The sequence below is a fragment of the Phialemonium atrogriseum genome, assembly GCF_030411735.1.
Source record: "Phialemonium atrogriseum strain 8032-3 unplaced genomic scaffold QBC33scaffold_13, whole genome shotgun sequence".
Classification (NCBI taxonomy): Eukaryota; Fungi; Ascomycota; class Sordariomycetes; order Cephalothecales; family Cephalothecaceae; genus Phialemonium; species Phialemonium atrogriseum.
In genome coordinates, this window is record NW_026848150.1 from 233,871 (window position 1) to 259,699 (window position 25,829).

General features: G+C 56.4%; 7 protein-coding genes across 7 annotated transcripts; 4 read left to right on the top strand and 3 right to left on the bottom strand.

Annotated features, from left to right (window-relative positions):
• Positions 1-1,905: 1,905 nt before the first annotated feature.
• On the top strand, positions 1,906-3,808 carry QBC33DRAFT_515217 (uncharacterized protein; the record flags this gene model as incomplete). Its single annotated transcript, XM_060426082.1, has 7 exons — positions 1,906-1,974; positions 2,010-2,170; positions 2,397-2,399; positions 2,640-2,853; positions 2,947-2,981; positions 3,147-3,177; positions 3,659-3,808. The coding sequence occupies 7 exons, from the start codon at positions 1,906-1,908 to the stop codon at positions 3,806-3,808; spliced, it is 663 nt and encodes a 220-aa protein (XP_060283251.1).
• Positions 3,809-6,394: 2,586 nt separating this feature from the next.
• On the top strand, positions 6,395-8,658 carry QBC33DRAFT_75294 (uncharacterized protein). Its single transcript, XM_060433039.1, has 3 exons — positions 6,395-6,786; positions 6,892-7,875; positions 7,944-8,658. The coding sequence occupies exons 1-3, from the start codon at positions 6,631-6,633 to the stop codon at positions 8,526-8,528; spliced, it is 1,725 nt and encodes a 574-aa protein (XP_060283252.1). The 5' UTR covers positions 6,395-6,630; the 3' UTR covers positions 8,529-8,658.
• Positions 8,659-13,130: 4,472 nt separating this feature from the next.
• Positions 13,131-15,747, top strand: QBC33DRAFT_538991 (putative glycoside hydrolase; the record flags this gene model as incomplete). The annotated part of the gene is made up of 1 exon (XM_060427947.1): positions 13,131-15,747. A coding segment is annotated over exon 1 (2,322 nt), but the record flags the coding sequence as incomplete, so codon positions are not given.
• Positions 15,748-16,472: 725 nt separating this feature from the next.
• On the bottom strand, positions 16,473-18,257 carry QBC33DRAFT_75398 (adenine phosphoribosyltransferase). Its single transcript, XM_060433042.1, has 2 exons — positions 17,327-18,257; positions 16,473-17,103 (listed from the first exon to the last, which is right to left on the bottom strand). The coding sequence occupies exons 1-2, from the start codon at positions 17,916-17,918 to the stop codon at positions 16,955-16,957; spliced, it is 741 nt and encodes a 246-aa protein (XP_060283254.1). The 5' UTR covers positions 17,919-18,257; the 3' UTR covers positions 16,473-16,954.
• Positions 18,258-19,332, top strand: QBC33DRAFT_75397 (uncharacterized protein). The gene has a single exon (XM_060433041.1). It carries the CDS (start codon positions 18,598-18,600, stop codon positions 19,210-19,212), a length of 615 nt encoding a protein of 204 aa, XP_060283255.1. The 5' UTR covers positions 18,258-18,597; the 3' UTR covers positions 19,213-19,332.
• A 1,635-nt stretch (positions 19,333-20,967) lies between these two features.
• Positions 20,968-23,619, bottom strand: QBC33DRAFT_75394 (uncharacterized protein). Its single transcript, XM_060433040.1, has 3 exons — positions 22,902-23,619; positions 21,935-22,827; positions 20,968-21,872 (listed from the first exon to the last, which is right to left on the bottom strand). The coding sequence occupies exons 1-3, from the start codon at positions 23,349-23,351 to the stop codon at positions 21,281-21,283; spliced, it is 1,935 nt and encodes a 644-aa protein (XP_060283256.1). The 5' UTR covers positions 23,352-23,619; the 3' UTR covers positions 20,968-21,280.
• A 385-nt stretch (positions 23,620-24,004) lies between these two features.
• Positions 24,005-25,822, bottom strand: QBC33DRAFT_75468 (Pex12 amino terminal region-domain-containing protein). The gene is made up of 2 exons (XM_060433043.1): positions 25,627-25,822; positions 24,005-25,359 (listed from the first exon to the last, which is right to left on the bottom strand). Exons 1-2 carry the CDS (start codon positions 25,651-25,653, stop codon positions 24,196-24,198), a joined length of 1,191 nt encoding a protein of 396 aa, XP_060283257.1. The 5' UTR covers positions 25,654-25,822; the 3' UTR covers positions 24,005-24,195.
• Positions 25,823-25,829: the final 7 nt, after the last annotated feature.

The window sequence follows — 25,829 nt, forward strand, 5'->3', positions numbered from 1 at the left end:
CCGCCCGCCCCCCCCCCCCCCGCCCCCCCCCCCCCCCCCCCCCCCCCCCCCCCCCCCCCCCCCCCCCCCCGCCCGGCCCCCCCCCCCCCCCACAGGGACTACCGACAGTGGACAATGGCATTGTTGGCCCTGGAGGTGGCGTGGAATGTAGTGCATACCTGTGATTGCTTCCAGAACAAATGTTGCCTACCTACCCAGGCACCTACCTACCTTAGGTAGTTGTAAGTCGGCTCCGAAGGGGGAAACCGTGGGCAAGAATGAGTCGGGACCGGGTCTGATGGTTGCCTCATTCCCTGATTTCGTTTCCAAGCATGCGCATACATGCCGTCTTGAGTTAGGTAGGTAGGTATCTACTTACTACTACCAAGGTAGCTAGCCACCTTGTGTACGCACGAGAAGTCCAGGCAGCGACATGCAACCAGAAAGCAGCTATCATCAAATGTCTTGGCATGTCGCTCTCTTCTCAATACCTTTGAGTGGCGAGGTTACGGTAGGAAGCCTAGATAGATAGGGATGCACGGCAAGGGGTCACCGTCGAGTGATCAATTGATTGATTTGGGTCCTTTTTTCTTTCTTATTGGACCACGGCCAGTCACCCCGGAATCATTTGGCCGGAGGGCGGAGCGGGAGTAGCAGGGCAGTGCAGTTTTGGCGAAAAGGGCTTGGGCCGGGCCGGATAATGGGCCTGGGGGGGAAGCGTGCAAAAGAAAATGGCCGTCCCGCATGCGGCCACCCCCCTTCATCGCCATCGCCAATGCCGAACAACCTCTCCCAATCGCTTCCGTGGTCTGTTGGTTTGCTAGGTGGAATGTTAGCGCGCACTAGGCACTCATCTAACCTCGCCGGACTGGAAACCGATTTTGCCTTCGTTTTGATTCTTTACGTCCTGTCCTGTCTGTTGTCTGCCTTTGCTGCGGCTCACCGCCATCGCCTCGCCTGGCCAGCGCCCCGGGGCCGGTTGCATATCGTGGCTCGCCTGTCACGAATATCAATTCAGGTTTCCACCAGTTATGGGGTCTCGGGACAGTTTGCCCATCCTCCAATGAGGATTTGCACCCTGCGTGTGCGTGTGGCATTGTGATAGACCCTCGTAGAGACCGCGAGGCAGGATGACCTACCGCAACCGGAATGACATGGGCAAGAGAGGCCTTCCCTTCTTGGGAGGGTGTGTGAAATGCTCTGGCCACTAGTGCTTCGACAGGCTGCCTACTTGGTGGTGTGTCTATCTGCCGAGTCAGATGCACCACACATCCCCTCATTCTGTTGGACGTCGTCGATTGTAGTCTGCGGTCTACGGCCAGTCAGATTTGGTCGATGAGAACTAGACTTCATAGGGCCATGCTGTCCAGAGGAATTTCACAGGGCGATGTGGCGCACACCCATCTCGGGAGTCACGAGCATCGATCATATCTCATCGGGTGCTTCTGCTCGTGCACTAGCTGGATCTGTTAACCATATAGCAGGTTTGTTACGCTGCAGGGATCACACAAGCAGCGCGTCTGTTTGCAAAAGGAGGATGCAATGCAGGCACATTCCTGCTCCCTACGCAACCATGCCAAATCATCAAGATTACAGGAAGTTCAAAGGTTGTGGTAGGTTGTCTTCTGGAATGGTGCTCGAGAGCGGAACCAACTGCTCTTGACACGAGCACGGTTGCGGCCGTGATGGGGTCTTGAGGGTGCATCAACCGGTGAGTTCACAAGCAGCAACCCCCGCAAGCCAATGAAAGGGGAGCCCTTGACGGTTGAGCATTTCAGGCACTTTCCTTGAGATAGAGGCTGTACATGATGGTACCTGTCACCGCGTCCCCCTGTGCCCTGCTGGAAACGCACGCACAAAATCCTGGGACAAGAGAAACACCCCCCAGAGGGAGTCGGTCCCGTCTGGCCGAGAAAAGCGGACAAGATGACGGTATCGACCTCGGGACCGTTAACCACACCCCAGCCCGGTGACGGGGAGGCTTCGCTCACGCATGTGAGTCAATCTTAATGGAACAACTCTGTCACCAGGTGCACCCTGGGCCCTCGAAACGGGGCAGCGGAAACACACCATCCTCTAGCCAAGGATGTTGGATATTCTCCCGCTGCGTGCCGCCCATCGAGGATGTGGCCTGTAGTATTCCCGAAATTAAGAGAACGAAGAATGGGAAGACCGGGAAATGGAGAATTGGGTAAGGCAAAGATACATCGAGATGGGCCCAGGGTTGCCGCAACAGGGCAACAGGGGGCATCGTTGGTGTCCCACAGGGGCCCATCAACGTTAATGGTCACTTAATTTTCCCAAGGCATTATTTGTCGGCACCGGCGTTATGCCCCCGGCGATAGTGATACAACTCCGGATCTAGATGCGGAATACAACACCTGAAGGCCCAATGGCTCTGCTGCTTGCGCCCATAGGGAGTAAGTAGTACATGGCCCGAGAGTCTGGCAAGGAGTCTCGGGGTGACAATGCTGATGAAACGTGCAACCGGGGCTCGTCCAGCACGAGATTAGCACGGCCTGAGAATGCCTGAGCCTCCCACTCCCATTGCTATGGCCATCGTAAGGTATGTAATTCCCAATGGCGCGGAAGCGACTAAGCCTATAGGAGGTTTGGCGCGAGTTGACTCACTCGGGCTGGCTCGACTGCATCTGCGATAGATCAACCGAAGGAGTAGACGCGGTCGAGGAGCCGCGATTACCACCTTTCCCGGGACCCAGGAGGGCTCGTGACCAGTCGATAGACTTGAGCGATCGGTCCGTTGGCGAGAGGTGGGCAGGGAAGGAAATGCGGCGGCGGCAAAGCGGCCATACAGGCCAGAGGAAAGCCAGAAGTGGCTCCCTTAATGAGCCGGTTAGGGGGCCACCCTCGCAGGTGAGGTGTTGCGTGGCAAAACCTGACCATTCATGATTGACACAGGTTGCAGATAATCGACCTAACACTGGCACCCCTGAAATACGCATGTAGGATGGGAAAGATGGGACGCTGATTGACGTGGGATTGTATGTATGTACATACTTCGTACACGAGAGCTAGAGGGCCTGTCGTCGCGATGTAATGCCTTGTTTCCGTACCAAGAAGCAGTGTGCTGAAATATGCAAGCTCGCTGGAATTTGCACGCGATATGCTCTGCTGTTGGCTGGTCTACGAACATGCATGCGATGCAGTCGTCGTCATGCTAGCCAATCGACGTGCCGGGTAAGCGCGCCATTGAGCGGCTAAACTTAATCACTTCCCCTGTTATATCACAACCTGCTCCGCCCTGCGGAAAGCAGGGCCGTATCTAGTACCCCACTAACAAGTCTTTGCTACAAGGGTGGTCTCTGAACGTTACTTGGTGTGCGGGGTGCCAGCACCAGGCAAGGCAGAATTTGCAGGGCGACCCGACAGAATGGTAACGGCTCTCATTGGCTCGGCAGGCTTGCAACTCCCCTTCCCGCAAATTAAGTCGAGGAAACTGTGGCGCCCACCTCGAAAATTCCTCTCTCGGGGACCAGCTTGCGAGCTTGCGGCCGAAGGAGACAAGGTGGCAACGGCAGGCTTTAGCTCGAGCATCGCACTCTCCTTCAGTCAGACCTACCCTGGTTCTTTGGACGAAACGCGAGCAGAGAAAGTGGTTGATGCCCCGTCCGAAATGTTCGATAAATTGTCATCACATCTCCCTGACCTACAGCCCTAGATTTGCGGGCACACATATCTGCCGCAGTTCAGCAGCACGTACCGCGTAACAACGTACGACAACTTGGGCTGGTACAGCAGTACTTGGGTATTGCGCAGTCGTGATCGGCAAGGGTGGCGGCCCTGGAGAGCTGGAAAGAGCATGCCGTAGCGGCTATCATCTGAAGTACCTCTTTTCCAATGACAAATGTACACTACGCGGCGGCACCTCATTCATGCAATCCAGACACGGCCACCCTACGTGCTTTTTCAAATCATCGGCCCACGGTTCACCAGCACATCACCGTTTGATGGTCGGCCGGGGAGCGGGGGTCTAGAGTCAATTATTAGATCTCCAAAACGCTCCACATCAATAACGTAGGCAACTAAACTATACTATCCATGTACCCACGTACACTACGCTACGCCAGCAGCGCCACCCACCCCTTCCTTGTTCATCAGATGATCAGACAGATCAGATTGCCCCCTTCTGGGTTATGCTTATCTTCAGTATCGTCATTGTTTTGACCCTATTCTTCCTGGTTCCCGATCTTTTCGTCGGGTTTAATTCCCTTCAGTGACTCTCAGCATAGGCCGCTACAGCATGGGAGTAAGCGAATAATGTCGATTTTGCGCTGATCGGTTCGTGCGTGTCGATGCGAACACATCAGGATGGCACTGCTTGTTTCATCCACGCTGTCGGCTCCCCATCCCAGCAGGGCCTCTTTTTTTTTTGTCATTCCTTTCCTGGGCAAATTCCAATTCAGTATGAAAGTCAAATGCGCCAGCTACTCACAGCTGGTACCGATACTGGAAATCTTGCGTGGATATTCGTAGCTTTTGGGTATTGGTTTGCGCTGTAAGAGAGATCCAATGAGGAGTCAACAAAGGTACCTACCTAATTGTACATGATACTTGTGTTCAATACAGACGTGCGTACCGACGTAAACATGGGCAAATTCATGGGTCCCCTGTTCAATGCGAACCTACCTAGGTAGGTAGCACTCAGTACCTAACCTAGGTACCACAGTAGAGTGTCGCGGACACCCCGGCAGCCACAGTTTTTGTAGGCACTAGGCAGCGATCTCCCTAGCAAAAGATTAGTTCTCTTGGTCTGAAAACACCATCTCCGAACTGGTGATTAGTGTCAATTCCAACGGGCATTTACGAACTTGGGTAAGTGCGGCTTTCCTAGCTTTGCTGCTTATTTTCTCTATTGCTAGAGAAACTGGCGTTCCCCCCCCCAGCCGCCCCGTTCAAATGGTGTGGATCAGTGTGTGGTGATGTGATGGTAGTGGTGGTGGACACCATTGGACCTGGAGCGGATCCATCGATGTACTTCAGGATACATGGGCCGAGGTCTCCCCTACATCTACATGTACTGTAGGTACCTACCTACTTGTGCCCCATGGATCCACTTGCTTTTCCTTTCCTTCCCTTCCCACGCCAGCACTTCATCCACACACATCCCATCTATTATGTACGAAGTATTTACCTGCTCCAATCTAGCAGGATAGCACCTGCGGAACAGTGTTGCTGTTACTCCTGTCAAGGGGCCCCCCCTTAGCCTACACTCCGACCACGCCCTTCTCCCCGTTTCCCACCACGCCCCTCCCCCTGCTCTGCTTCCCCCATGCCTCACATCCTCCCTCTATCTTTACCTGCTCACCCTGGTCCAAGACTTGCCGTTCCCGCAAGCCTCCTCTCCGAGATCCCCGCCTCATGTCGCTGTTGAGCCCACGCAGGTGTAATCCTGGTTGTTTTCCTCATCCCCGTCCCCCTCCATGCCAGCGGTCCGCATTAATTTATTATGGAATTGGCTCAGATCACAGCTCTACACTCGATCAGCAAGGCCTGGAGACTTCCAAGAGTACCTCCCGCGACCTTGCAGGGTACATGTAATGGTAGCTCTTTGTATGAGGTGGATGTACGTAGTAGGTCGTGGCCGTCGTCGTTTTTAATAAAATATTCCCCCAGCATTTCTCATGGATTCTCAACGCCGGTTCGAGACTCTCTCTCTCTCTTCTCTCCCCTGCTTCCCTGTCAAGTGCAAGACGTATTGCAAGACGTATTACGATCGATTCCTTCACACTGCTCTACGCGTTGAGTAAAGCCAAGAGAGACGGCTCTATTCTTCACGCATTAATCCGTTGGCGTGCCCTGCCTCTACTTCGACCTGGTTAGCCTTGCCCTGCCTCACTCACATCTCTCTCGCCGTTCAAGCGCGACTTCGGACGAAGCGGGAGTTCCCAAAGGCCGCGGCAGAATAAAGCCGGATCCAGACTTCATTCTTGTGCGCCTCTTCTTCGCTTGGTCTTGGAAAACCCGACTGTTCCCTGCAGGGATAACGGGTGCAGCGACCCTGGCAGTACTTGCAACAGCCGTTGTATGCGCAGTCGAACGATAGAGCTCGGCGGCTAACTCTGCATCGAAAAGGTACCTTGAACTTCCCTTTGCACCCCACAGCGCCTGACAAGGCACAGCACTGGCCGAGATTTCTGGCCCGTCTCGTTCTAGTCAAGGCCGATCCCTAAAGGAGGCTTGTCGGGTTCCTGAGTAGGAGGGTAGCTAACACACCTGGTCCATCCGGTAGCTTTCTCCAGGCACGAGCAGCCCGTTTCCGGCCCCACACCACAACCAGCTTCTGCTTTCACTCCAGAATCCCCGTCTTTATTATAGCTTCGACGTCCGCCCACCATAAGGCTCTCTTCTCTGCCCTTTTCTTCTCACCCCTTACCCTCTATCTCCCTACTTCACCTCGACCGGTTCTCCGACCCAGAAGGCAGACTGGTTTACAAGTCATTGTGGAACCTCCCGGCATCCATATAGCTCACCTCCCACCTTCCCCCCCAGGCATCCATGAGGACTAAAGGTCAACTGGCAGACAAGCAACACACCAAGTCGCAACACTGACTGCCATTCTCCTCGACCAATACGATCTATCATCACCTTGACTCAGACCCGGATCAAGGCGGGAACACACACTTAGACCGAATGCATATCCACATCGATATGACAGAGAATCACTATCTAGCAGCGAGTGTGCACCACCAGGACAACCTCCGCGCGGACTGCTTGCCTGGCACATGCTCAAGTGAGCAGCCCGCCCTGGTCGCCTACTCAACACAAGACTTGACTCCCTACACTGCCGTAAGTTCACGTCCTCCCCCCACTTCGGTGTCTCTGGGCGGGAGCTTCCTCCGTCGAAGAGCCAGAGGCGGGAATAGCCCAGACTCTTATACGTACATGTCGCAGGTCTCATCATTCAACTACCCGGCTGCCGCGGATTCTAGCCTTCTGACACCTGTATCCAACGCCGCCTCTCCTCCACTACAGCAGAGGCAGTCAACAAAGGGCATGCAGTACACCTCGCAAGCCGTCTCTGGTCCTCAGCAGCCCACCCCCCCTAGCACCTCCGGGATGTACTATCCTTCGTATGATATCAACGCGTCCAGCCAGTCTCCGTCGCCATTGACGGTCCACCCCCATGCGGCCGAGGCGCATTTCGACATGGCTCCTTACATGGGGCAATCCCCCCATCCCTCACCCAAGGACGAGGTGCCGCCTCCAATCAACCAGTACCTGGGTCACTACACCGTCTCTGGCAACTGTAACGAATCCGGCGTGGCCAACTCCTTCAGTGAATACCCCGATTTCAACGACGTCGACTCTGGATACCTGGCTCGGGCGCCGGGGCAGATGCAGGTCAGCGCATCGCAGCTACATCGACACATGGTGGTCACATCTGCCGCACAAGCCCCGACCCTGACCCAGCCGCACTCTTCGCAACTCAGGCCGCAAGCCGGTGGGATAGAGGACCTCCGGGATCCTGGAATGCTCGCTCATGGACTCCCTGGTCCAGGCGGCTTCCAGTCGCGCATTTCGGACAGTCCTGGCCGGCGACAGCCGCAGCGGAAACAAAAGCTGCCACAGCGCCGGGCTCCGCGTAACTCCCGACAGCAGCAAAACCAGGCGCAGCTGGCAGAGGCCGCCCAACAGGCAGACCAAACCCCCCCGGACGAGAGCGAATGCGAACCCCTGAAGTTGAACGATAAAGCTCCCGTCGAAGATAGATTTCTCTTCGAGCTTCGTCAGAAGTACATCGGGGAGAAAGGAAAGGGCATGTGGGAAGACATTTCTGCCGAGTATGCTGCGAAATACCAGCCCATGGAGAAAGCAGCCCTCCAGATGAAGATCTCACGGGCGGTAGCTAAATACGGCGAATGGCCCCCGACGGAGGTGAGTTTAGAAAACCATTGCGCGCTGATCATACATGAGAGTAACTTAGCTGATGCATGCTTCCGCAGATCAACGCACTCATAGATGCCTTCAAAAAGGACGAGGCGGCTCGGTATGATCGCCTTCTCGAGGCTATGAAGAAGCTTGGGGGCGGCAGGGTTTGGGACTGGCGACCCCAACACATCGAGGCCAAGCTAGTCACCCTCGGTTACGAGGAGCAAAATGTCGACGAGCGGACCAACTCACGCCGCCGGAGGCGTGCTGTTCAACGTCGGCGAACCAACTCTCAGAACCAACAGACCCCGACTATCCTAGGCGAATGGACTAATGGCCTCGGGCTGCATTCTGTCCTGAACACACCGCAAGGCTACGCTCTAGCGCACCACCCTACTTCGCATGATCTTGCGAACCCCCACGACCACATGGCTCCGAACTACACGGAAGAGCAGAATGACAAGTTGCTGGACGACATCTTCAAGACATCTATCAAGGCGGATCCCGACACCGCCTCTAGCCCGGATGCGATGGAAATAACCTACGAGGCGAACGGGAACAGAGCAAACGCCCAGCCAACAAAAGCCAGGTTCGACCACAACCATCAAATAGCTCGACAAGCCTGCGAACAGACCGCCCGGCCGCCGTTGCGCAGGTAACGGGACAGGGTCGCGGATTTGTCACTGGGGAGGGAGCAGGGAAAGACAGATATAATGCTCACGCAAACATCTTTCTAGGGTTCGTTGTTCTTGGATGATCTAGGGTTTCTTCTCATACTCTACAAACCTGTTTCTCGGCGCATGGTTCACACGAAATAGTTCAAAACTAGGATTCGTTGGGTTTGGGTCTTGGGGTATATCAGTCTGGTTTCGTTGCCTATAGAGTATTTCCTTTTCCTTGGATTTCGTCCCTTCTCACATGCTTCCCTATCCTTCGTTTGAGATATCACGTCTTTCACTTTTGGAGGCCTGGGTGCCTGCTTTTGTATGTACAACTAAGTTGACATGGCTGGGACAATGTCTATTATCTGGCACGATTGTATCTCGTGATGCCTCCCTACTCTCCTCGATTTGAGGGGCGAGAGCTTTCCAGGTAACTGGCCCCCAAACCTGCTATGGAGGGAAGGGCAGGGGGCAAGAGTCTACAATTACGACCAACATGTCCACCCCCCTACCCCCCGTTGCACCGTTGCCTGTCCTCTGCCTCCAGCACCGCCACATCGCGATATGACCCTGCATGCTGACCGGCCCTTCTAGCGCGTGAAGTGAGCTCACGAAGGGTAATAAGGGGGAGGGGGGGTGGGGGGGGAGCCGTTGGAACTAGTCAAGAGAACTGCCGTGTTAGCACGTGAAAGCACCCGTGACGAAGACCCTTCAGCAGGTAGCCGCCCCTCCCCCCCAAGGGTTGCGATCTGGATATAGCGGCGGCGGCTCCAACGCCAACGAATCGAAGCGCTAGAAACGAACTAGACACACCAGCTACGCTAGGTAGCCTGAGAAACGGCCGTTAGCTGGTTGGATGGGAAGGAGGGACGTTAGGGCTACAACGGACAAGGCGAAGGGGCGCTATGAACCGCTGTGGGGTGGTAGAGTTAAACGGAGGGGGTGCCGCATAGGTTTCGGCCGTTGCGTTTGGTCCCTGCCTCCACCGTGCCCCAGAAGGGGTGACCGATCGGGCTGAGACAGTGCGTATCGTCTCCGACTGGACGGGAAATGAGACGGGGTGACCCTGTTTCTTTGACACCATCCCCCTTCCTCCTCCCGACCACCCCCCTCCAGCTCCTACGTATGTGAGTCGTAATAGCGAACGGCACTTGCGACAGAATCGGTGGTTGCGTTAGGTCCTTTCGGCTAGCCCTGTGACCTAAAGGCATGGGGTAACGGCGACTCGTAAAGCTGTCAAAAGCTGTCAATGGGGGGATCATCAGGGAGCTTGTCGTCCAGGGAACCAGGGTTCTGTCATGACCGACAACGGGGCAACCCTACCCACTTTATTTTGAAGCCAATTACACCTTCTTCTACCTTGCTGTACAGTACGTTCGTCTTGGACGGGGAACGGCAGATGCCGCCCCTGGTCTAGACTTTGAAGCTGAGCTCTCGTATCTCTCCCCCCTTGCTACCCCGTCAGCTGCGTTCCTTGGCCCTGTGAAACATGCACCCCACCACCAGACCAAACGGCAAATAGGGTTTTATGCTCACAGATTGAAACGCGCATACGTCCCAGTGGCCTAAATTCAAACCCAATTGATCCGAGATTCCGTTGTCCTTTGTCCTTCCACATATTACATGGCAATCTGGAGCCAGGCCAGTCGCATAGGGCGAAAGCACACCTCTTGGAACGCGCCGTCCCTCACCGACAGCTTGGTTCCCTGGAAATTATTGATGCTCCTCGTAAATTGAGGCACACGGCGGCGGCATGCATTCGCATGTTCCCAGGAAATGGCCCGCGGGGAGACAATTACAAAACCATACGAAAGTAGTATAGGAGGGGGAGGGAGGGGAGCCGCCCTTTGAAAAAATGACGCGGCTTGCGCATGATTGGATTCGGAGCCAGGCATCGACAACTTGGCAATCCCGCTCGTCTTCTCACCGAAGCAACTGACTGACTGACATGCGGGAATCTCCGTCACGCAGCAGTTACGTGGGGCGTGATTTATCCCCCTCCCCCCTCCTCCTCCTCTCTTGCCGGCGAGAATGAAGCTGGTGGGAATGAAGCAATCTGCGTTTTCGAAAGCAGGCTATTGACTCTAGGCTTAACCAGACTGTCGGGTCTATATACGAGATCAAGTATAGTGGCGCCTGAGCTGGCATGAGCACCCGACCTGTTAGATCAGAACACTATAATGCAGAGATCTGCAGAGACACATCGGTCCCGAAAGGGGCCAAGACTGGACGGAGGAGACATGACGATGATCGGCAGCTGTAAAGCTGCCAACAGAGCGTTGTGCCGTTGAGAGACCCCCGCCCCTAAACTGATGTCGAATCTTATCGGTGGCTGGAACAGCCCGACTGGATTGGACGGGCAAAAGTAAGAACGCCGCTGGATCTGCCACTATCGAGCAAACAAAAAAGGCGGAGAGAACACTAGCGGAAGGCTGGAAGCTGAACGATGGCCTGAAGTTTACCGCCAACTCCAGATCAGTGTTGGCCAGCCTCTCTCCCTTGACCAGGTCCCTGCAATCCCCACACATTGGCGTGGCACGCCGTTCGTTCTAGTTCAAAATAGAGTTGAAGTGAAAAGAGATCTGGCCAGAAGGGCGATCGATTGGGTTTAAGGGACCACGCTTTCGGCATCTCCTATCGATGAATGTATGTACATTTGTCCAACTTAGCGTCCAACAAGGATCGCGGAGAGTTCCGATCCCCCGAGAATGCCCTTGAGTAATGGAAAGTGCTGACTGGCCATCGAACCGCAGAGGCATATCTTGTGACGCGAGTACCTCTTTTACCGCTTTCGTCACCTACACCTCGCCCAGGGCCGGTAGGAATGGGATAGGATAGGATAGCCTAAGGAACGCCACCCTTGAGGGGCAAACATCGGCCTTTGCTCTTTTGAAACGGACGTGCATCTCAGATACGGCCAATCCTGGTTCAGCCCTGAGGGTAAAACCAATAAAGTTTAAGTTGCACATACCAAGGGTCCATGCCTAGGATTGCTGCTGATCTATAGGATAAGCTTCAGATCTTCGTGATGTAAGGCGATGTAGTGTGCGAAGAAAGGAAAAGAGTCTTAGATGGAACAGGCTGGGCCTAGTTACTTAGGTAGTTCATCCCATATTGAGACTTGGTCTGTACCAGGTACAGAGTGCGTCGAACCATTGTACTTGCGAGAGTGCCATATACTTCCTGTTCATCCAAGGAATGGTCGTGGCAACTTGCGACGAGCTAGGGACGAGTGGAACAAAGAAATAGGCTCCCGGTCCCGAGACTAGTGAGTTCGCGCTGGCGCTATATCTTAAGGTAAAGCCTGAATGGCTGACGGTGCGATATGTGACCATCACATAGCTCAACGAGCCATAGCTCAACGACCTTCAAGCCACCTGTCTCACTAGAGTCAAGTTGACAGGCCAATTGCTATAGGTTCAATCTCAAATTGACGGAAGCAGAACGTCACACAAGACGAGGGGCTCTTCCTGTCTACAGCAGGGAACCCATGACCAGCGCCCAATCTCCCCGTGCTCTGTTCTCTGCAAAGTGGGCACTCCGCCCAGCATTGAAGCAATGGACTAGCCCAAATCTGTTATGTGAAAGCGAGAGAGGCCATGGAGAGTGTGTTGTTGACAGCGATGGACCTGCCCAGTGGAACACACAGGTACGATTGTATCTCTGAGGTGAAGGTCATCAAGAGCGGTGAGATTGGCCACTGGATGCCTCTACATGGTGCAGTGGGATGGAAATGGATGTCAATTCCCCACCCCGCAGGTACATAGGTACCCAGGTACCTAGGTATGGCCCCACCTCTCAGCCTCAATGTCTCGCACACCCCAGAGACGCTTGTGACAAAAACGCCACATTTCAATGTGGCTTCCACCGGACGGCGTGGAAAGAGGACAAGCTGGAAGCAAACATCGCAAACTAATCCAGATGAGAGCTAGAACCACACGCAAAGGTTCACCTCAAAGCTCCAATTCCTCCTGACCTTGCCCTCCCCCGCCCCTAGACACATGCAGTCTTCGATTTTTAGGTTCAGGTGATCCATGGATGCCTCCGCTAGCCATGGGCCGTTGCTCATCGGTTGGTGATGGCTCCGGGCGCACATCGAGCAATGCTCGGCGTGCGTCAATTCTCCGCGGAGTGGCGCCCAGTCTCGCCGCGCGGTGGTGGCTTCTTGTGGCGACTCTCCTGCTGCAGCTATGGGCCGGCCAGGGCTTGGCGATGCGGACCGACCGGATCGCTCAGCTGCGGCAGGAGACGGTCGATATGTTCTATCATGGCTTCGACAATTATATGAAGATAGCGTTCCCCGAGGACGAAGTACGTGTTGTCATCCGTCTTAACCCCTCTAATCCTCCAATCAACGCACGCCCTTCACACACTGACATACTGCCCCTTCTAGCTGCGCCCTGTCTCCTGTACTCCTTTGACCCGAGACTCTCAGAACCCAAGGAATGTGGAGGTCAACGATGTTCTAGGCAACTACTCCCTCACCCTCATCGACAGCCTCTCCACCCTAGCCATCCTTGCATCCGCGCCTCCCGATAGTCGCAATACCGGGCCCAAGGCCCTGCGGGACTTTCAGAGTGGCGTGGCCGCCTTGGTACAGCAGTATGGAGACGGCCGCCCTGGCCCTTCTGGCCAAGGCCTGCGAGAGAGGGGGTTCGATGTCGACAGCAAGGTGCAAGTCTTCGAGACCGTGATTCGTGGGGTTGGAGGGCTTCTGAGTGCCCATCTGTTTGCCATTGGCGAACTGCCAATTACAGGCTATGATCCTCGCCGCCACACCGATGAGCCCCTGGATGTTCACCCCATTGCCTGGCCCAATGGCTTCAAATACGATGGGCAAATGCTTCGTCTGGCCCTGGACCTGGCGCAGCGCCTTCTCCCTGCCTTCTACACCACGACGGGAATGCCCTATCCCCGAGTCAACCTCCGCCATGGCATCCCTTTCTACGTCAACTCGCCCCTGCATGGCCTGTCTGGAACACCAGGCGGCATCGAGGGTCCGCCCGAGATCACCGAGACATGCAGTGCTGGCGCGGGGTCCCTGGTGCTCGAGTTTACTGTCCTGAGCCGACTCACAGGAGACCCCAGGTTTGAGCAGCTTGCCAAGCGAGCATTCTGGGCCGTCTGGGAGAGGAAGAGCCGAATAGGTCTCATCGGCGCCGGAGTCGATGCCGAGGATGGGCACTGGATAGGAGCCTACTCTGTGATCGGCGCCGGCGCTGATAGCTTCTTCGAGTATGCTTTGAAGACGCACATCTTGCTTTCTGGCCATGAGCTGCCAAACCGTACATGGACCCGGGCTGGTAGGAATGACAACTGGCTTGACCCTAACTCCATCTACCCTCCCCTGAGTGACGACGATAACTCGCCGGACTCGTTCTTAGAAGCGTGGCATCATGCCCACGCCGCCATAAAGCGTCACCTCTACAATGAGAGGGACCACCCGCATTATATCAACGTCAACCTCTGGACGGGTTCCTTCGCGTCGAATTGGATTGATAGCCTCGGCGCGTACTATTCTGGCCTACTCTCGTTGGCCGGTGAGCTTGATGAAGCCATAGAGACGAACCTCCTGTACACTGCTATCTGGACCAAGTACTCGGCTCTCCCCGAACGATGGTCTCTTAAGGATAAGACTGTCGAAGGGGGGCTCGGCTGGTGGCCGCTGCGCCCCGAGTTCATTGAGTCTGTATACCACCTATATCGCGCCACGAAAGACCCATGGTATCTCTACGTTGGCGAGATGGTGTTGCGGGACATCACGAGGCGGTGCTGGACACCCTGCGGGTGGGCCGGCCTTCAGAATGTCCTCGACGGCGAGAAGAGCGACCGGATGGAGAGCTTCTTCCTCGGCGAGACCGCCAAGTACATGTACTTGCTCTTCGACGATGCTCATCCGCTGAACTCCCTCGACGCAGCTTATGTCTTCACAACGGAAGGCCATCCGCTTCTCATTCCCCGCCAGAGGCCCAGCAAGAAGAAGAAGCCTCATCGAACCTCCAAGACAAAAGAGGTCAACACCTTCGACAGCAATGACTTTACCATCACCTGCCCAATCCCCCCCAAGCTATTACCTTTTACTGGTTCTGCCACAGCCGCGAGGCCTGACATCTACCACGCTGCACGACTCCTTGATTTGCATTTGATACCCCGCTTCGATCCCAAACTCCCAGCTGCCTCAGCTCCAGGCCAGCGGGTGGCTAGAGCTAATCACACATTCTTCCCCTGGACTCTACCTACCGACCTGTTGCCTAGCAATGGCACATGCTCCAAGGTCTATCAGCCGGTTGAGGTTACGTTGGAATTCGCCTCCAACTCTCAGCCCGTTGCCGGGGGGAGCGCCTTTAACTTCATGCTCTCGACGCAGAACATGGAGCGCCTTAGTGCAAACCGAATCCGGGTCTCTAGCCTGTCGGGTCTGAAGGTGACCATGAGACAGGAAGAAGGCGGCGAGTCTGAGTGGCGCGTCACCAAAGTCAACGGGGTCTCCCTCGGACGGGACGAGTCCGTCATCATGGAGAAGGCCATCATTGGGGATGTCTCAGACCCGAGATTCAACATCGTTCGGGATCCGGTACTCGTCAAGCTGCAACATCTCCATCGCTTCGAGGTGTCGAGGGACACGGGCCGCGCTTCAGGTGTGCGCACCGACGAAGGGGACGACGATGAGATGCGGTTCCATGACCACTCCAACCTCCTCGAAGCCATCGAGGAAGCAAATGACTCGACCAGTTCCCGCGTCGCCGACCTCGGTGCTCGCGTAAAGTCGCTCCTCAACCGCATGGCAGCCTCCCTGGACATGCAGCTCCCGGCCCCCGCGACCCCGCTCCCGGGGTATTCCAAGGACCCACTCATGTACAACCTCGTCATCAACCAGACGGCCGTGACGCCGACCGGGCCCGGCGCCGCCCCACTGCCGGACGTCGACGTGCCCGCGGCGGGGATCCACGTCCCCGCCGTCGGCGACGTGCCCGCGGGCCTCTTCCCCTGGGCCACCGTGTTCGCCGCCGGCGACGCCTGCGGGGCACCCCTCCCCGAGGACGCGGCCCGCGACCACCACGTCATCGTCATCCGCCGGGGCGGGTGCAGCTTCAGCGCCAAGCTGGCAAACATACCCGCGCACCCGCCCTCGGCCCGGTCGCTCCAGCTCGTCGTCGTCGTGTCGGACGACGACGACGAGGACAGGGACGAGGACGGGGACGAGGGAGCCGGCGGCGGCGGCGGCGGCGGCGGCGTGGGGTGGACGCGACCGCTGCTGGGGGAGGCGCAGCGCACGCCGCGGGGCGTCGAGAGGAGGAACCCCATCCCCATGGTCATGGTCGGCGGCGGCGGGGTCGCCTACCGCCAGCTGGCCGCGGCGGAGCGGGTGGGCATGGCGCGGAGGTACTACGTCGAGAGCCAGGGGCTGAGGGTGAGGAACCTCGTCGTCGATGACGGGGATGCGGGTACGGATGCCTAGTCCGGGGCAGCAGCAACGGGGGCTTTTTATTCTAGTTTTTATTTTTTATTTTGTTACCGTTGTACATAAGAGCTTGGGAGGGAGAGAGGGTGTTTTAAAATAAGTCGCGTGGTTTGAGTGATGTCGGTGGTGATACCCGAGTTGGGGGAAGTGGACGGGGTTGGAAATGGCACCGGCCGCATCAACCCGGAAATGGGGGCATGTTGAAAATTCCGGGCATCGTCATTGTGTGTTGTATCTACCGATGCAGGATTCCGATATGTCTAGCAGGCGTGGTATACTAGCAGGCGAGGTATAGACGAGACGGGACGAGACGGGACGTGAATCGAAGCTGTTCGTTTCGCCAATGTTGAATTCTATTAAGAGGAGTTTGTTCTCCCGCCCCCAAACGGTATATCGTACCGACCGACCGACCGGCCGACCTCTTCCCGCCTGTGGGACAGACACCTGCCCCGTCTTGTCCGACACAGGTGGCTGTAAGCCAAGTCTATAATGCTGCCAGTCTCCGCCTCGTATCGCGGTTGAAACGCTTCACACGGCCCGTTTTTGTTTGAAAAACCGCAACGCCGTACTGTGCAACTAGCATGCCCCTCAAATTCCGGCCGGCATGCAGCAAAATGATATGGTGAGATCCCCTCCAAGCAGACACCTGCCGGCCGGATATTATTAGACCCTTGCCCACTAGGCCGCCTGCGCGTCGCACGACAGCCAGAGTGGGTAATCTTTGCTAAACCTCATGTCTGCCCAACCCGAACCTCATTCATTACAGTGTGCCCCAGTGATGCGGTAGACTGGCGAGATATGATAGGAAGAAAAGAGAAGAAGAAAAAGGAAAAACGAGACCAGGACCATAACGCAGTTGGTATTAGAACTTTCAGCGTGCCGGGGCTGACGTAGGGGTGAGTGACATCCCGCTCGTTCAGGTCTGCGTCGGGCGAGATAGATGAATCGATGGCAGGCAAACTTAGGAATCGGTTTCTAGGAGTGTGACGGTTGGTAATCCGCCGAGCTTCTCCCTGCCCTTAAGGAAGGGGATCTCTAGGATGAAGAGATAGCCCATCAGGTCGCCTCCCAGCTGCTTCACCAGCGATCCGGCAGCGGCCGCCGATCCACCTGTTGGCTGGTGTCAGCAATCAAATTCATGACAAGGTGTCCGTGAGATCCGGCAGTGAGGGGAAAAGGCAAGTGAAGCGAAAATGATCCGCAACCTGAGGAAATCATCCCGCAGCTAGCGGGATGGTATTCTTGTGGTCCGGCACGGAATTGAGCCGCAGCCACCTGGCCCGGAAATAAAGTTTTTCTTGGCAAAACGAGATTCTGCAAGCCACTGTCTTACCTGTAGCAATGATATCGTCCACAACCAGCACTTTCTGCCCGGGTTTGATGGCGCCCTCCTGCATCTGGAAGAAGTCTGCACCATATTCCTTCTCGTAGGTGGCCGTCACGCAAGGACCAGGTAGCTTGCCCTGCTTGCGAACGGGGACGAAGCTGGCATCGAACTGGAGGGCGAGTGAAGGGCCAAAGAGAAAGCCTCTCGCGTCCAGGCCCACAATGACATCTGGCTTGGTGACAGTAGTATTGTCGCTAGACAACCCAAACTCTTGGACCTGAAGCTTGAGGGCCCGCAGCAGAGAAGCGTGAATGGTGGGGTCCTGGAAGAGTGGCATGATGTCGATAAAGTTGATACCAGGGATGGGGAAATCAGGGAAGCTACGGAGGGCTCCCAGCAGGCTTATCTTTGTACTGGCGAGTTCGGAGGCGGAGGCGGCGGGGGCGGAGGACTGTTGTCGCGGGGCATCTTGACCGCTGGTGGTGGTGGTGTGGTTGCTAGGTGTACTGCTGGTAGGAATTGCTGTCGAGGGGTTAACGGCCGAGGTCTCTGAGCTGGTCGAGGCAAACGGCTGTCGGGGGTCGGAGGTTGAGGTCATGTTGGGGAGAAAGTTAGATGAGGAGGAGGAAGGGCGGGCAGCAGGCAAAAAGAGATGTTCGTATCTCCAGCAGGGGGGGTGAGAATTGGTACCACAGCCAATCTCAGTCTGAGGGTGTGCGGGTACGAAAGGCTAGGTGTATGCTGTGCAAGTGAGTAAATCCTGAGAATGAGGAGATTGGACAGAATAGAGTAAGACAGGAAACGTCAAAGCCGGTTGCCGGTGGACACAGTGCTGAAGAGAGGCCAGAGAAAAAAGGGAAGAAACTGAAAAAGAAAAAGAAAAGTGAGGCAGTAAACGCAATTGGACCCGGCCTTAAAGAGTCAGAGGAGCTAGTCGGTGGGTGGAGTGAGGGAGAATAGCGTATCCCGCACACGCAGTTTGGCCTGAGAAAATACAGCAGAACTTGCATACGTAGTACGGAATAGTACCAATGTAGATAGATAGATTAAGAAATCTGATAAGGCCCTTAACCTCCAACTTGGGAACTAGCCTTTCCACACCACCTTGTCTAAGGAGATAGAGGTGGAAAACGCTAGCCGACAGATACTGTCTATCATGACAGCCCAAGCTATCTACATTGCACCCCCAAAAAGAGAGAGGAAGTTCATTGGGGTTCTGAATGGCGCCTCCCATCTAGAGATTCCAGACAGGGCAGGTGGGGTGACGGGAAGGTGGAATGGAAACAACCCCACCATTCTTGGCACAGTCCCCACCAGTCGGGCTGAAAAAAATTATTGCCCACAGACCCTTTGCTAGAGCGGGTACATTGGATGTTCATGTTTGTCGAGGGCTGAAATATTCAAAGTTCCATGTTAAGTCAAACCACCATCCCCTAGGACCCGGTATGGGGTTAGATTCCTGTATGAGTCAAGCACAGCTGCTGCACAAGGCGGTCAAGTCGTCCATCACATCTTATTATGTTCTTCCCCTATTCTTCCCGCCTCGTTTGGGTCTCTTTTTGACCGGGACGGGATATCAAAGCATATCAGCCAATCAACCCCCCACAACTGAGGGCATGGTGGTAACGGTTATTCATCCAGTTCCACGACAGCTCCTTGTTGCCTACCAAAGTACATCATCTCTGAGATGGCTACCACCCTTGCTCAGTTTCCTCTTGCCTGTCTCTACCCCAACCGAAACAAGTCCTGTCAGACACGGACTACCTCTCACATTCTCCCCCTTGGCCGATGGCCGGCCATTGCGCCCCTGCTCTTTTGTCAGTAAAATGTGCCCCACACTAGCCGCCAAGAGCAGTCATGCAAGACTGTACCTATATAAATGTGGACATTGACAGTCATGATCACCTCATTGTTCATTATTGACTATAACGACTATTGCGTTTGCCTTCCCGGTTAGGGAAGTCCCTGGCTGGCCTTGTGCAATTTCCTCGAGCACTGGCTGGGCCCCAGGGCCCCAGAGCAATGTGGTTCCAGGCATGGTGCAATCACCCTTTTCCATTAGCAAGAACCTGCCTATCGGAGCCAAGTCACACAGCACCCACTACTGTCGCTCCTTGGGTAAGCCTCACACACCTACATGTCTTTGGAAATAACCTCGGCATGCAGGTTTCTGCGCTGCATAGGCAGCAGCCCTGGCTGAATGCTGTAAGGCTGCCTGGATGCCAGGTTCCCCCAAAATCCTATCAGGATGATGGGGGCGCACTTCCAAGTTGTCCACCTGCAGCTATTCATTGGCTGTGTACCCCACGGGCACACCATCTATTAAGAGCATACCTCAATATCATGGCTCACCAAATGGCTGCCAATTAGCTACTCTCAAATCTGTGGATGAGGGCCGAAGCAAGCGTCGCAGCAACCACCTTCTCGACGAGTTGTCTGGTAACGACCATAGCCTTGGCTCGAGGTCGATACTCGCCTGGCGCTCGTAAAACCACTCTAGCCTGGAACTTCAGAGTCTTTTAACTCAACAATCCCACCCTAGCATTTCTTTCCAACTGGCCTCGGCGTCATCGTCACATGCCAAGTCACCTGGGCAGCCAGAGACGGACATTCCGCTTTCGAGTTCTCTCGCATTAGTGTCTCCCCAAAACTGCCTCATGCTCGCTTCGGAATTGATCCAGGGAGCCGCTACAAGGCATCGGTTCCTTTTCCACAGAGTCAGTTCTCGGCCTCAGTCAATCTATTGCTTGTTCTAGACCAACTTCGGCCTCCGTCCTCTGTCCTCTGGTGGAGGCTAGGCTAGCAGCTTCATAAGGAGTCGAGGAACGTTTCCCGCCTTCGCTTGCCGTCTCTGCATCGCCTAGCAAAGCCATGAAGCGCGGCTAACCTGCTGTTGGGCTCAGGGACTGCCGGACGGACAATGGGGAGTACCTTCATACGAGGCTACAACAAGGTACTTGTTCTCATTGCCTGGACGTGAACCCTAATGTACCTCTAGGTCAAGCTCCCGAGGGTGAGGTTGCCCGTCTTTTTGCCTGCTAGTATAGTAGTCTCTTGACTCGCCCACCATCTGTGGATGGTGTTGCACAGCGCAGGCCTGACCCGAAGTGGCAGTTTTCTGCCTCCACTGGCGTGACCCCAGCACCGGGAACGGGACTGCATCATGCAGCAGGCCGTATGAGCGCCGTTGAACAATCTGGAGTTGCATCCTTCCCGTGCCGGCAAATGGTGTGTCACCGTGGCTGCCTCCCACCGAGGAAATTACTGTGACGCATCCCCGGAAAACTTTCCGAAACCGCCTGTTGAACAACAGTGAGTCAGCCTCCCTGAGCATGTGTTGTTGCACGAATATCCAGAAGACCGCGGGGGGCGTGGTTAGTGATGGAAGGGGGAAAAAAAGAATAGGCTCCCCCTGTATGTGTGCAGGCGGAATAAACCACACCTAATTACGGTCAATTACTTTACTGTCTATAAAATCTTGTCGAAATGGGTATCAATGCTGTCCAATCCAGTGTCTCGGCATGCTTCATGCAGAGTGAATGCAAATATCGGTCCCCCTTAAAAAAAGAAAAAAAAAGGAGGCCTCTCTCCTCGTATTAATCCACATCCGGCGCATCTCAATATTCAAATTTTGATTGAGGCGACGGATTCCACCACAGCAACCTTCGTCGGCCTGATTTTGTCCGGCCCGTGCCGCAGGCGAACAGCAACTGGCATCGGGCCGTTGGCAGCGTACCGGTCCGAATGGCCAAAACAGGATCACATCTGTAGGCCACACACCGAGGTAATATAACTGCCTCCCCCCCTTTCCGGAGAATACCTCTCTTGTCCCGTCTCGCTTGCAGGTCCGCTGCTTCATGTCAGGCGAGGATCCTGTAAGGAACCCCCTTCCCACCCCCACCCCCCGGGCCCGCTTTTTTCCCCAGAAGGACCCCTAGGGTGGCGGCAACTCCCACTCGCTCACCGAAACTGCAGCCGGATGATGGAGAAGAGCATGTTCTGCAGCACGTGCAGCATGACGGCCACGCTAGTGGGGAGCAGCTCTGGCCAGACGACGAGGTCGAGCTTCCCCTCGGTGACGACGCTGACGCCGAAGATCCAGCGGATCAGGCCGGCGACGATGAAGCTTGCGACGAGCTCGCACGCCCAGGTGATGGAAGAGGCCCAGAAGGTCAGGCGGAAGTTGTACACGTCGTCGCGGCCGGGGCCGGCACCGCCGGCGGCCTCGTCGTCGAAGGCGAAGTAGGGGTAGACGTCCTTGTTGGGGCCAAAGTGCAGCACGACGACGCTGCCGAGGAAGGCCAGCATGCTGGCGTTCTCGGCCAGGAAGCGGATGAAGACGTTGCGGACGGCCATCTTCTGGTACGCCGCGTAGCTCTGGCCGTTGATGCCGACGGCCGACAGGAACCAGTGGAAGGGCGCCGACATGAGGCACGGCGTGACGATGATCAGGCCTGTGCTCGAGAGCACCTGGAGCAGCACGAACTGCGAGGGGCTGCGGAGGCGCGCGTACAGGGCGCGGACGTAGGTCTGGTAGGTGAGCATGAAATAGCTGCCGGGAGGGGTTAGCAAGGGATAATCCGGGGAAAAAGAACGGGGATGGAAAAAGCTCACAGTTTGAATACAAAGCCCAGAGGATAGCTTCCCACCCTCTCCCCCTCGTTGCCGCCCAGGATCCACCCCGTCAACCCGTCGAGCAAGTACACCGTCAGGATCCATCCATAAACGTACACGATCGTTTCGAGATTGTTGTGCGGCAACGTCCGGAGGTAGATCTCGGCGTAGGCCTCTCCGATGACGTACGCGAGCAAGCCGATCAGCAGTGCCAGGCAGAACCAGACGAAGCGCACGAAGCTCGCCGGCAGCCACCGCCGCCGCATCCTGACGGGCCGGGAGGCGGGCCGGGCGTCGTTGTCGAGGGTTACCTCGAGGGAGTCGAGGTCCGGATCGAACGAGCTGTTGGCGAGGCCGGCTAGACGCCGGGACTCTCGGCGTGAAAGCGTGTTATCGGGCTCGCCGGTCCACCACGACGATGTGAAGATGCGCTGTGTCTCGGACAGGCTGTGCCGCAGGCCGAGGTGCCGCTCGTTGGTCATGAGGATGAAGAAGGCGATGGCTACGGGCATGGCCATGATGATGAAGGTCCATGTGATCCAGGCGGTGTTGTGCACGGTCAGGAACTTGCTCTGCGGGACGAGGTAGATGGGGATGGGGGCGGCGAGCGATAGGGTAGCTATCGCGGAGACCGTTACGGGAAACCCCAGCGACTGCGGCCACCAGTTGAGGCTGTAGAGGTTGAAGACTTTGGTGATCCATATCAAGGCGGTCACATTATAGAAGCCGTAGTACACGAAGAGAAAGAACCAGAAGTTCACCTGCACCCTCGCCTCTCCGTGTCCGGGTGCTTTATGTCCCTTATTTTGTCCCGGCTCGCTCGGCGCATGGTCATCGCCGTCATCGCTGGGAAGTGGATATTGCGGGAATGGGAGCGCACACCATGCAACAGCCTGTCATGATCCAATGTCAGCTACCAAGGGTTCAGAGGCATGATGGCGTTCACCGACTGGTTCCCGGGACTTACAAGGAAAGCAGGAAGAACCACCAGAACCGTCCAGCGGCTCCACCACATATCGACAACCCTCTTCACGGCGCTCGCGCGAGGCGTCACCCACGTATCCTCCATCCTACGTGCCAACCTCCGGCACCGCCATAGTAGGCGCTCAAGACAGCTTTTCTCATAGTACACGTCGGTCCCAGGACCTAGACCGTCATAATCTCCCTCGTCCTCCTCTTCTTCCTCGTCCTCTTCCAGCTCGGTGGCTAGCAGTGTCCCGTAGCCGACGTGCACGCTGCCACGCCATCCGGACGACAGCAGGCCCCGACGGGCCTGGCTGCTGGTTCCGGATCGACGAGGGCTCGGGTGCTCGGGTGGCGGCACGGCGCGGAAGCGGCCTAGTAGGGGGGACGCATCGGCGGTGTAGCGCAGGTTCGAGGTCTCGGAGCCCTGCTGGAAGGAGAAGAAGGTGGGCATCACTGCGTCAGGCTATCTTCTTTTTTTTCTAAACTGAAAAAGAAGGAAAAGACGGCTGAGTCGCGCGATCACCAAGGCCTGTGGCTCCCTAGCTCGGGTCAGCTCTGCATTGCTTCGCGAGGGTGACTGTCCTTGGCACGGTCGAGGCCACGCGGTCGAGGATGCTTGATGGTGATGATCAGAGCACGTGTGGGAGACTGTCAGTTTCGGGTTCCTGGATATCGGGTTGGGTCATGACTAGGCGGTGCAGCTGCCGCTTTTAGCGTCTCTGAAAACCCCCTCCCCCCCCCCCCCCCAGCTGCAGATATAAGGTACGCGGAACTTCAGAACCCTGCTTACAGCCGAACAGCACCAGCCACAGCCGCTAACCAACCTAGAACCGTCACGTGCTGGTCTTAGTCCCAACCAAAGCTCGCCGCCACACCAACATAATTATCACCTACTCATTACGGCTCTTCGATAACTAGCAGTCAACATGGCACCCACCACTTCCACCCTCCTCTGGGGTGGACGCTTCACCGGTAATGAGATCCCTGCAACCACTATTATGGTCCAATGGCAAGGAATTCTAGCTGACAGCTACGCTGGCAATGTATAGGGGGAATGGATGAGTTGATGAAGTTCAATGAGTCACTCTCCTTGACAAAGTCCTGTACAAAGCCGATATTCAGGGATCTGTGACTTTGATTACTACCTAGAGGTACCCAAGAAGTAGCTCTTCGTGGAGTCTGCCATGTATTCCGTATTGTTGTACAAGTTCTATCTCGCCTACCAGCCTCTAGCCCATGAAGCTGGGCCCTGTCATTCCCGTTGAAACGCCCCCACCCCTAATGCAATGCGCTCCTTAATCAGCATCCCCTCCCAGCTCATCTTCCTCCTCTTCATAAACTTCGGATTCCGAGTCGCTTGACGACTCTGGGCTAATATCTTCCGTTTCCGCGAGCAAATCCGCGGTGCCTTCCCCCGGTATACCCACAAGAACCTCGGAGCCTAGTACTTGGTCATCCGCAGGCTCTACCTCCACGACCTCATCCGCAAATCCAACCGTCTTCGCTGTTGGCGACTTGTTTGATGGCTCGAGCACATCCCCGCTCCACGGTTTGCATTCCTTGACGAGCTCGCCGCAGCGGAGACAGGTCCATCCCTCGCCTTCCTCCCTTTCTATCCGGGTGGCGAGGCAGACGAAGCAGTAGATGCACCTGCAAGGTATGGTTTCGTAAGGGTTCGTTATGTCCGTCTGGGCCGAGCCGGCAACACCGCTCGCCGCTGCGGCCGCCAATATCTCGCCCTCGGTCGTGGCAGAATTCTGGTCTTGATAGCAGATGGCACAGGTCCTCTCGGGAAGAAAGGCAAATTCGCCCGTCTTCTCGTTGGTGGCGCCCTCCCCCTTCGTATTGATAATGTCCTTCGTCTTCTTCCAGGTCCGGCTAAGCCACCTCCGCCACCTGTTGATCCCAACTAGTGGCAGCACGAAGAGAAGGAACTCTGTGAACGCGTGCCAGACTAGCTGTCGGTTTAGATATTCGAATGACACTTCGCGGCTGACCTGGCTGGTCGGAGGAGCAAGCCTCATCCGCAATATCCTATCCAGTAGTGTCCGATACCGCCCATGGAGGAGGAAGGCGAGAAAGGAGGCAAGCGCAGCCGCTGCGTGCACCGTGGATGCCGTTGAGGTAAGTCGCGACAGCCGCTGCACTCTCGGACTCCGTTGGTCGTAGCCGTCGTCGTGGTCCAGTAACCAGTCCTCCCACTTCCTCCACACGTATTTACCCCCGACCGTCACCAGTCCGTAGAGCGACTTCTGCCACTTGCTCGGCGCGACTAGCACCGGCCCGGCCCGCCTTGCGTCGGTGTATTTCAGGTTCTGCAGCGCCGCGCCGTACGTCGCGTCGTGGTCCCACACCGTCAGCTTGAAGAGCACGCCCCTGAGCAGGAGCAGGATCTCGGGCTCCCAGTCATCCTTGAGGGTACCGCCGTGGCCGCCGACGCCGCCAAAGTACCGCAGCGCCTCGCCAACCTGCCCCTGGAAGAGGCCGACCAGCTCCTCGTCGAGCAGCTCGGCGTCGACCTGGCCGACGCGGAAGGCGGGCCGGGTGCCCTCGCGCGAGGACACCGCGTCCCAGGCCGACAGCGCGGAGTCGCCGAAGCGCCGGAGCAGCGGCGACTGCGTGGCGGCGACGCGGGCGCGCAGCTGCGAGGCCGAGCGCTGGGCGGCGAGCTGGGCCTGGGCTGAGGCCTCGCGGGCCTGGCGGCGCGCGGCGAGGCGCTGCTGCGCTTGCGCGAAGGTGGTGCTGTTGCTCATCTCGTCGGAGGGGGCATCTGGTTGGGTTGTAGCTCCGTCTTCGTCCTCGCCGGGAGCTCAATGGGTTGTCTGGTGCATTTTGGTGGACACAATCGAGGGGGATTGTCTGATCAACTACAGATGGGGAGAAAGTGCCGAGGTTGGAGCTCGGTCCAGAAACTAAGCATTCTGTGGCG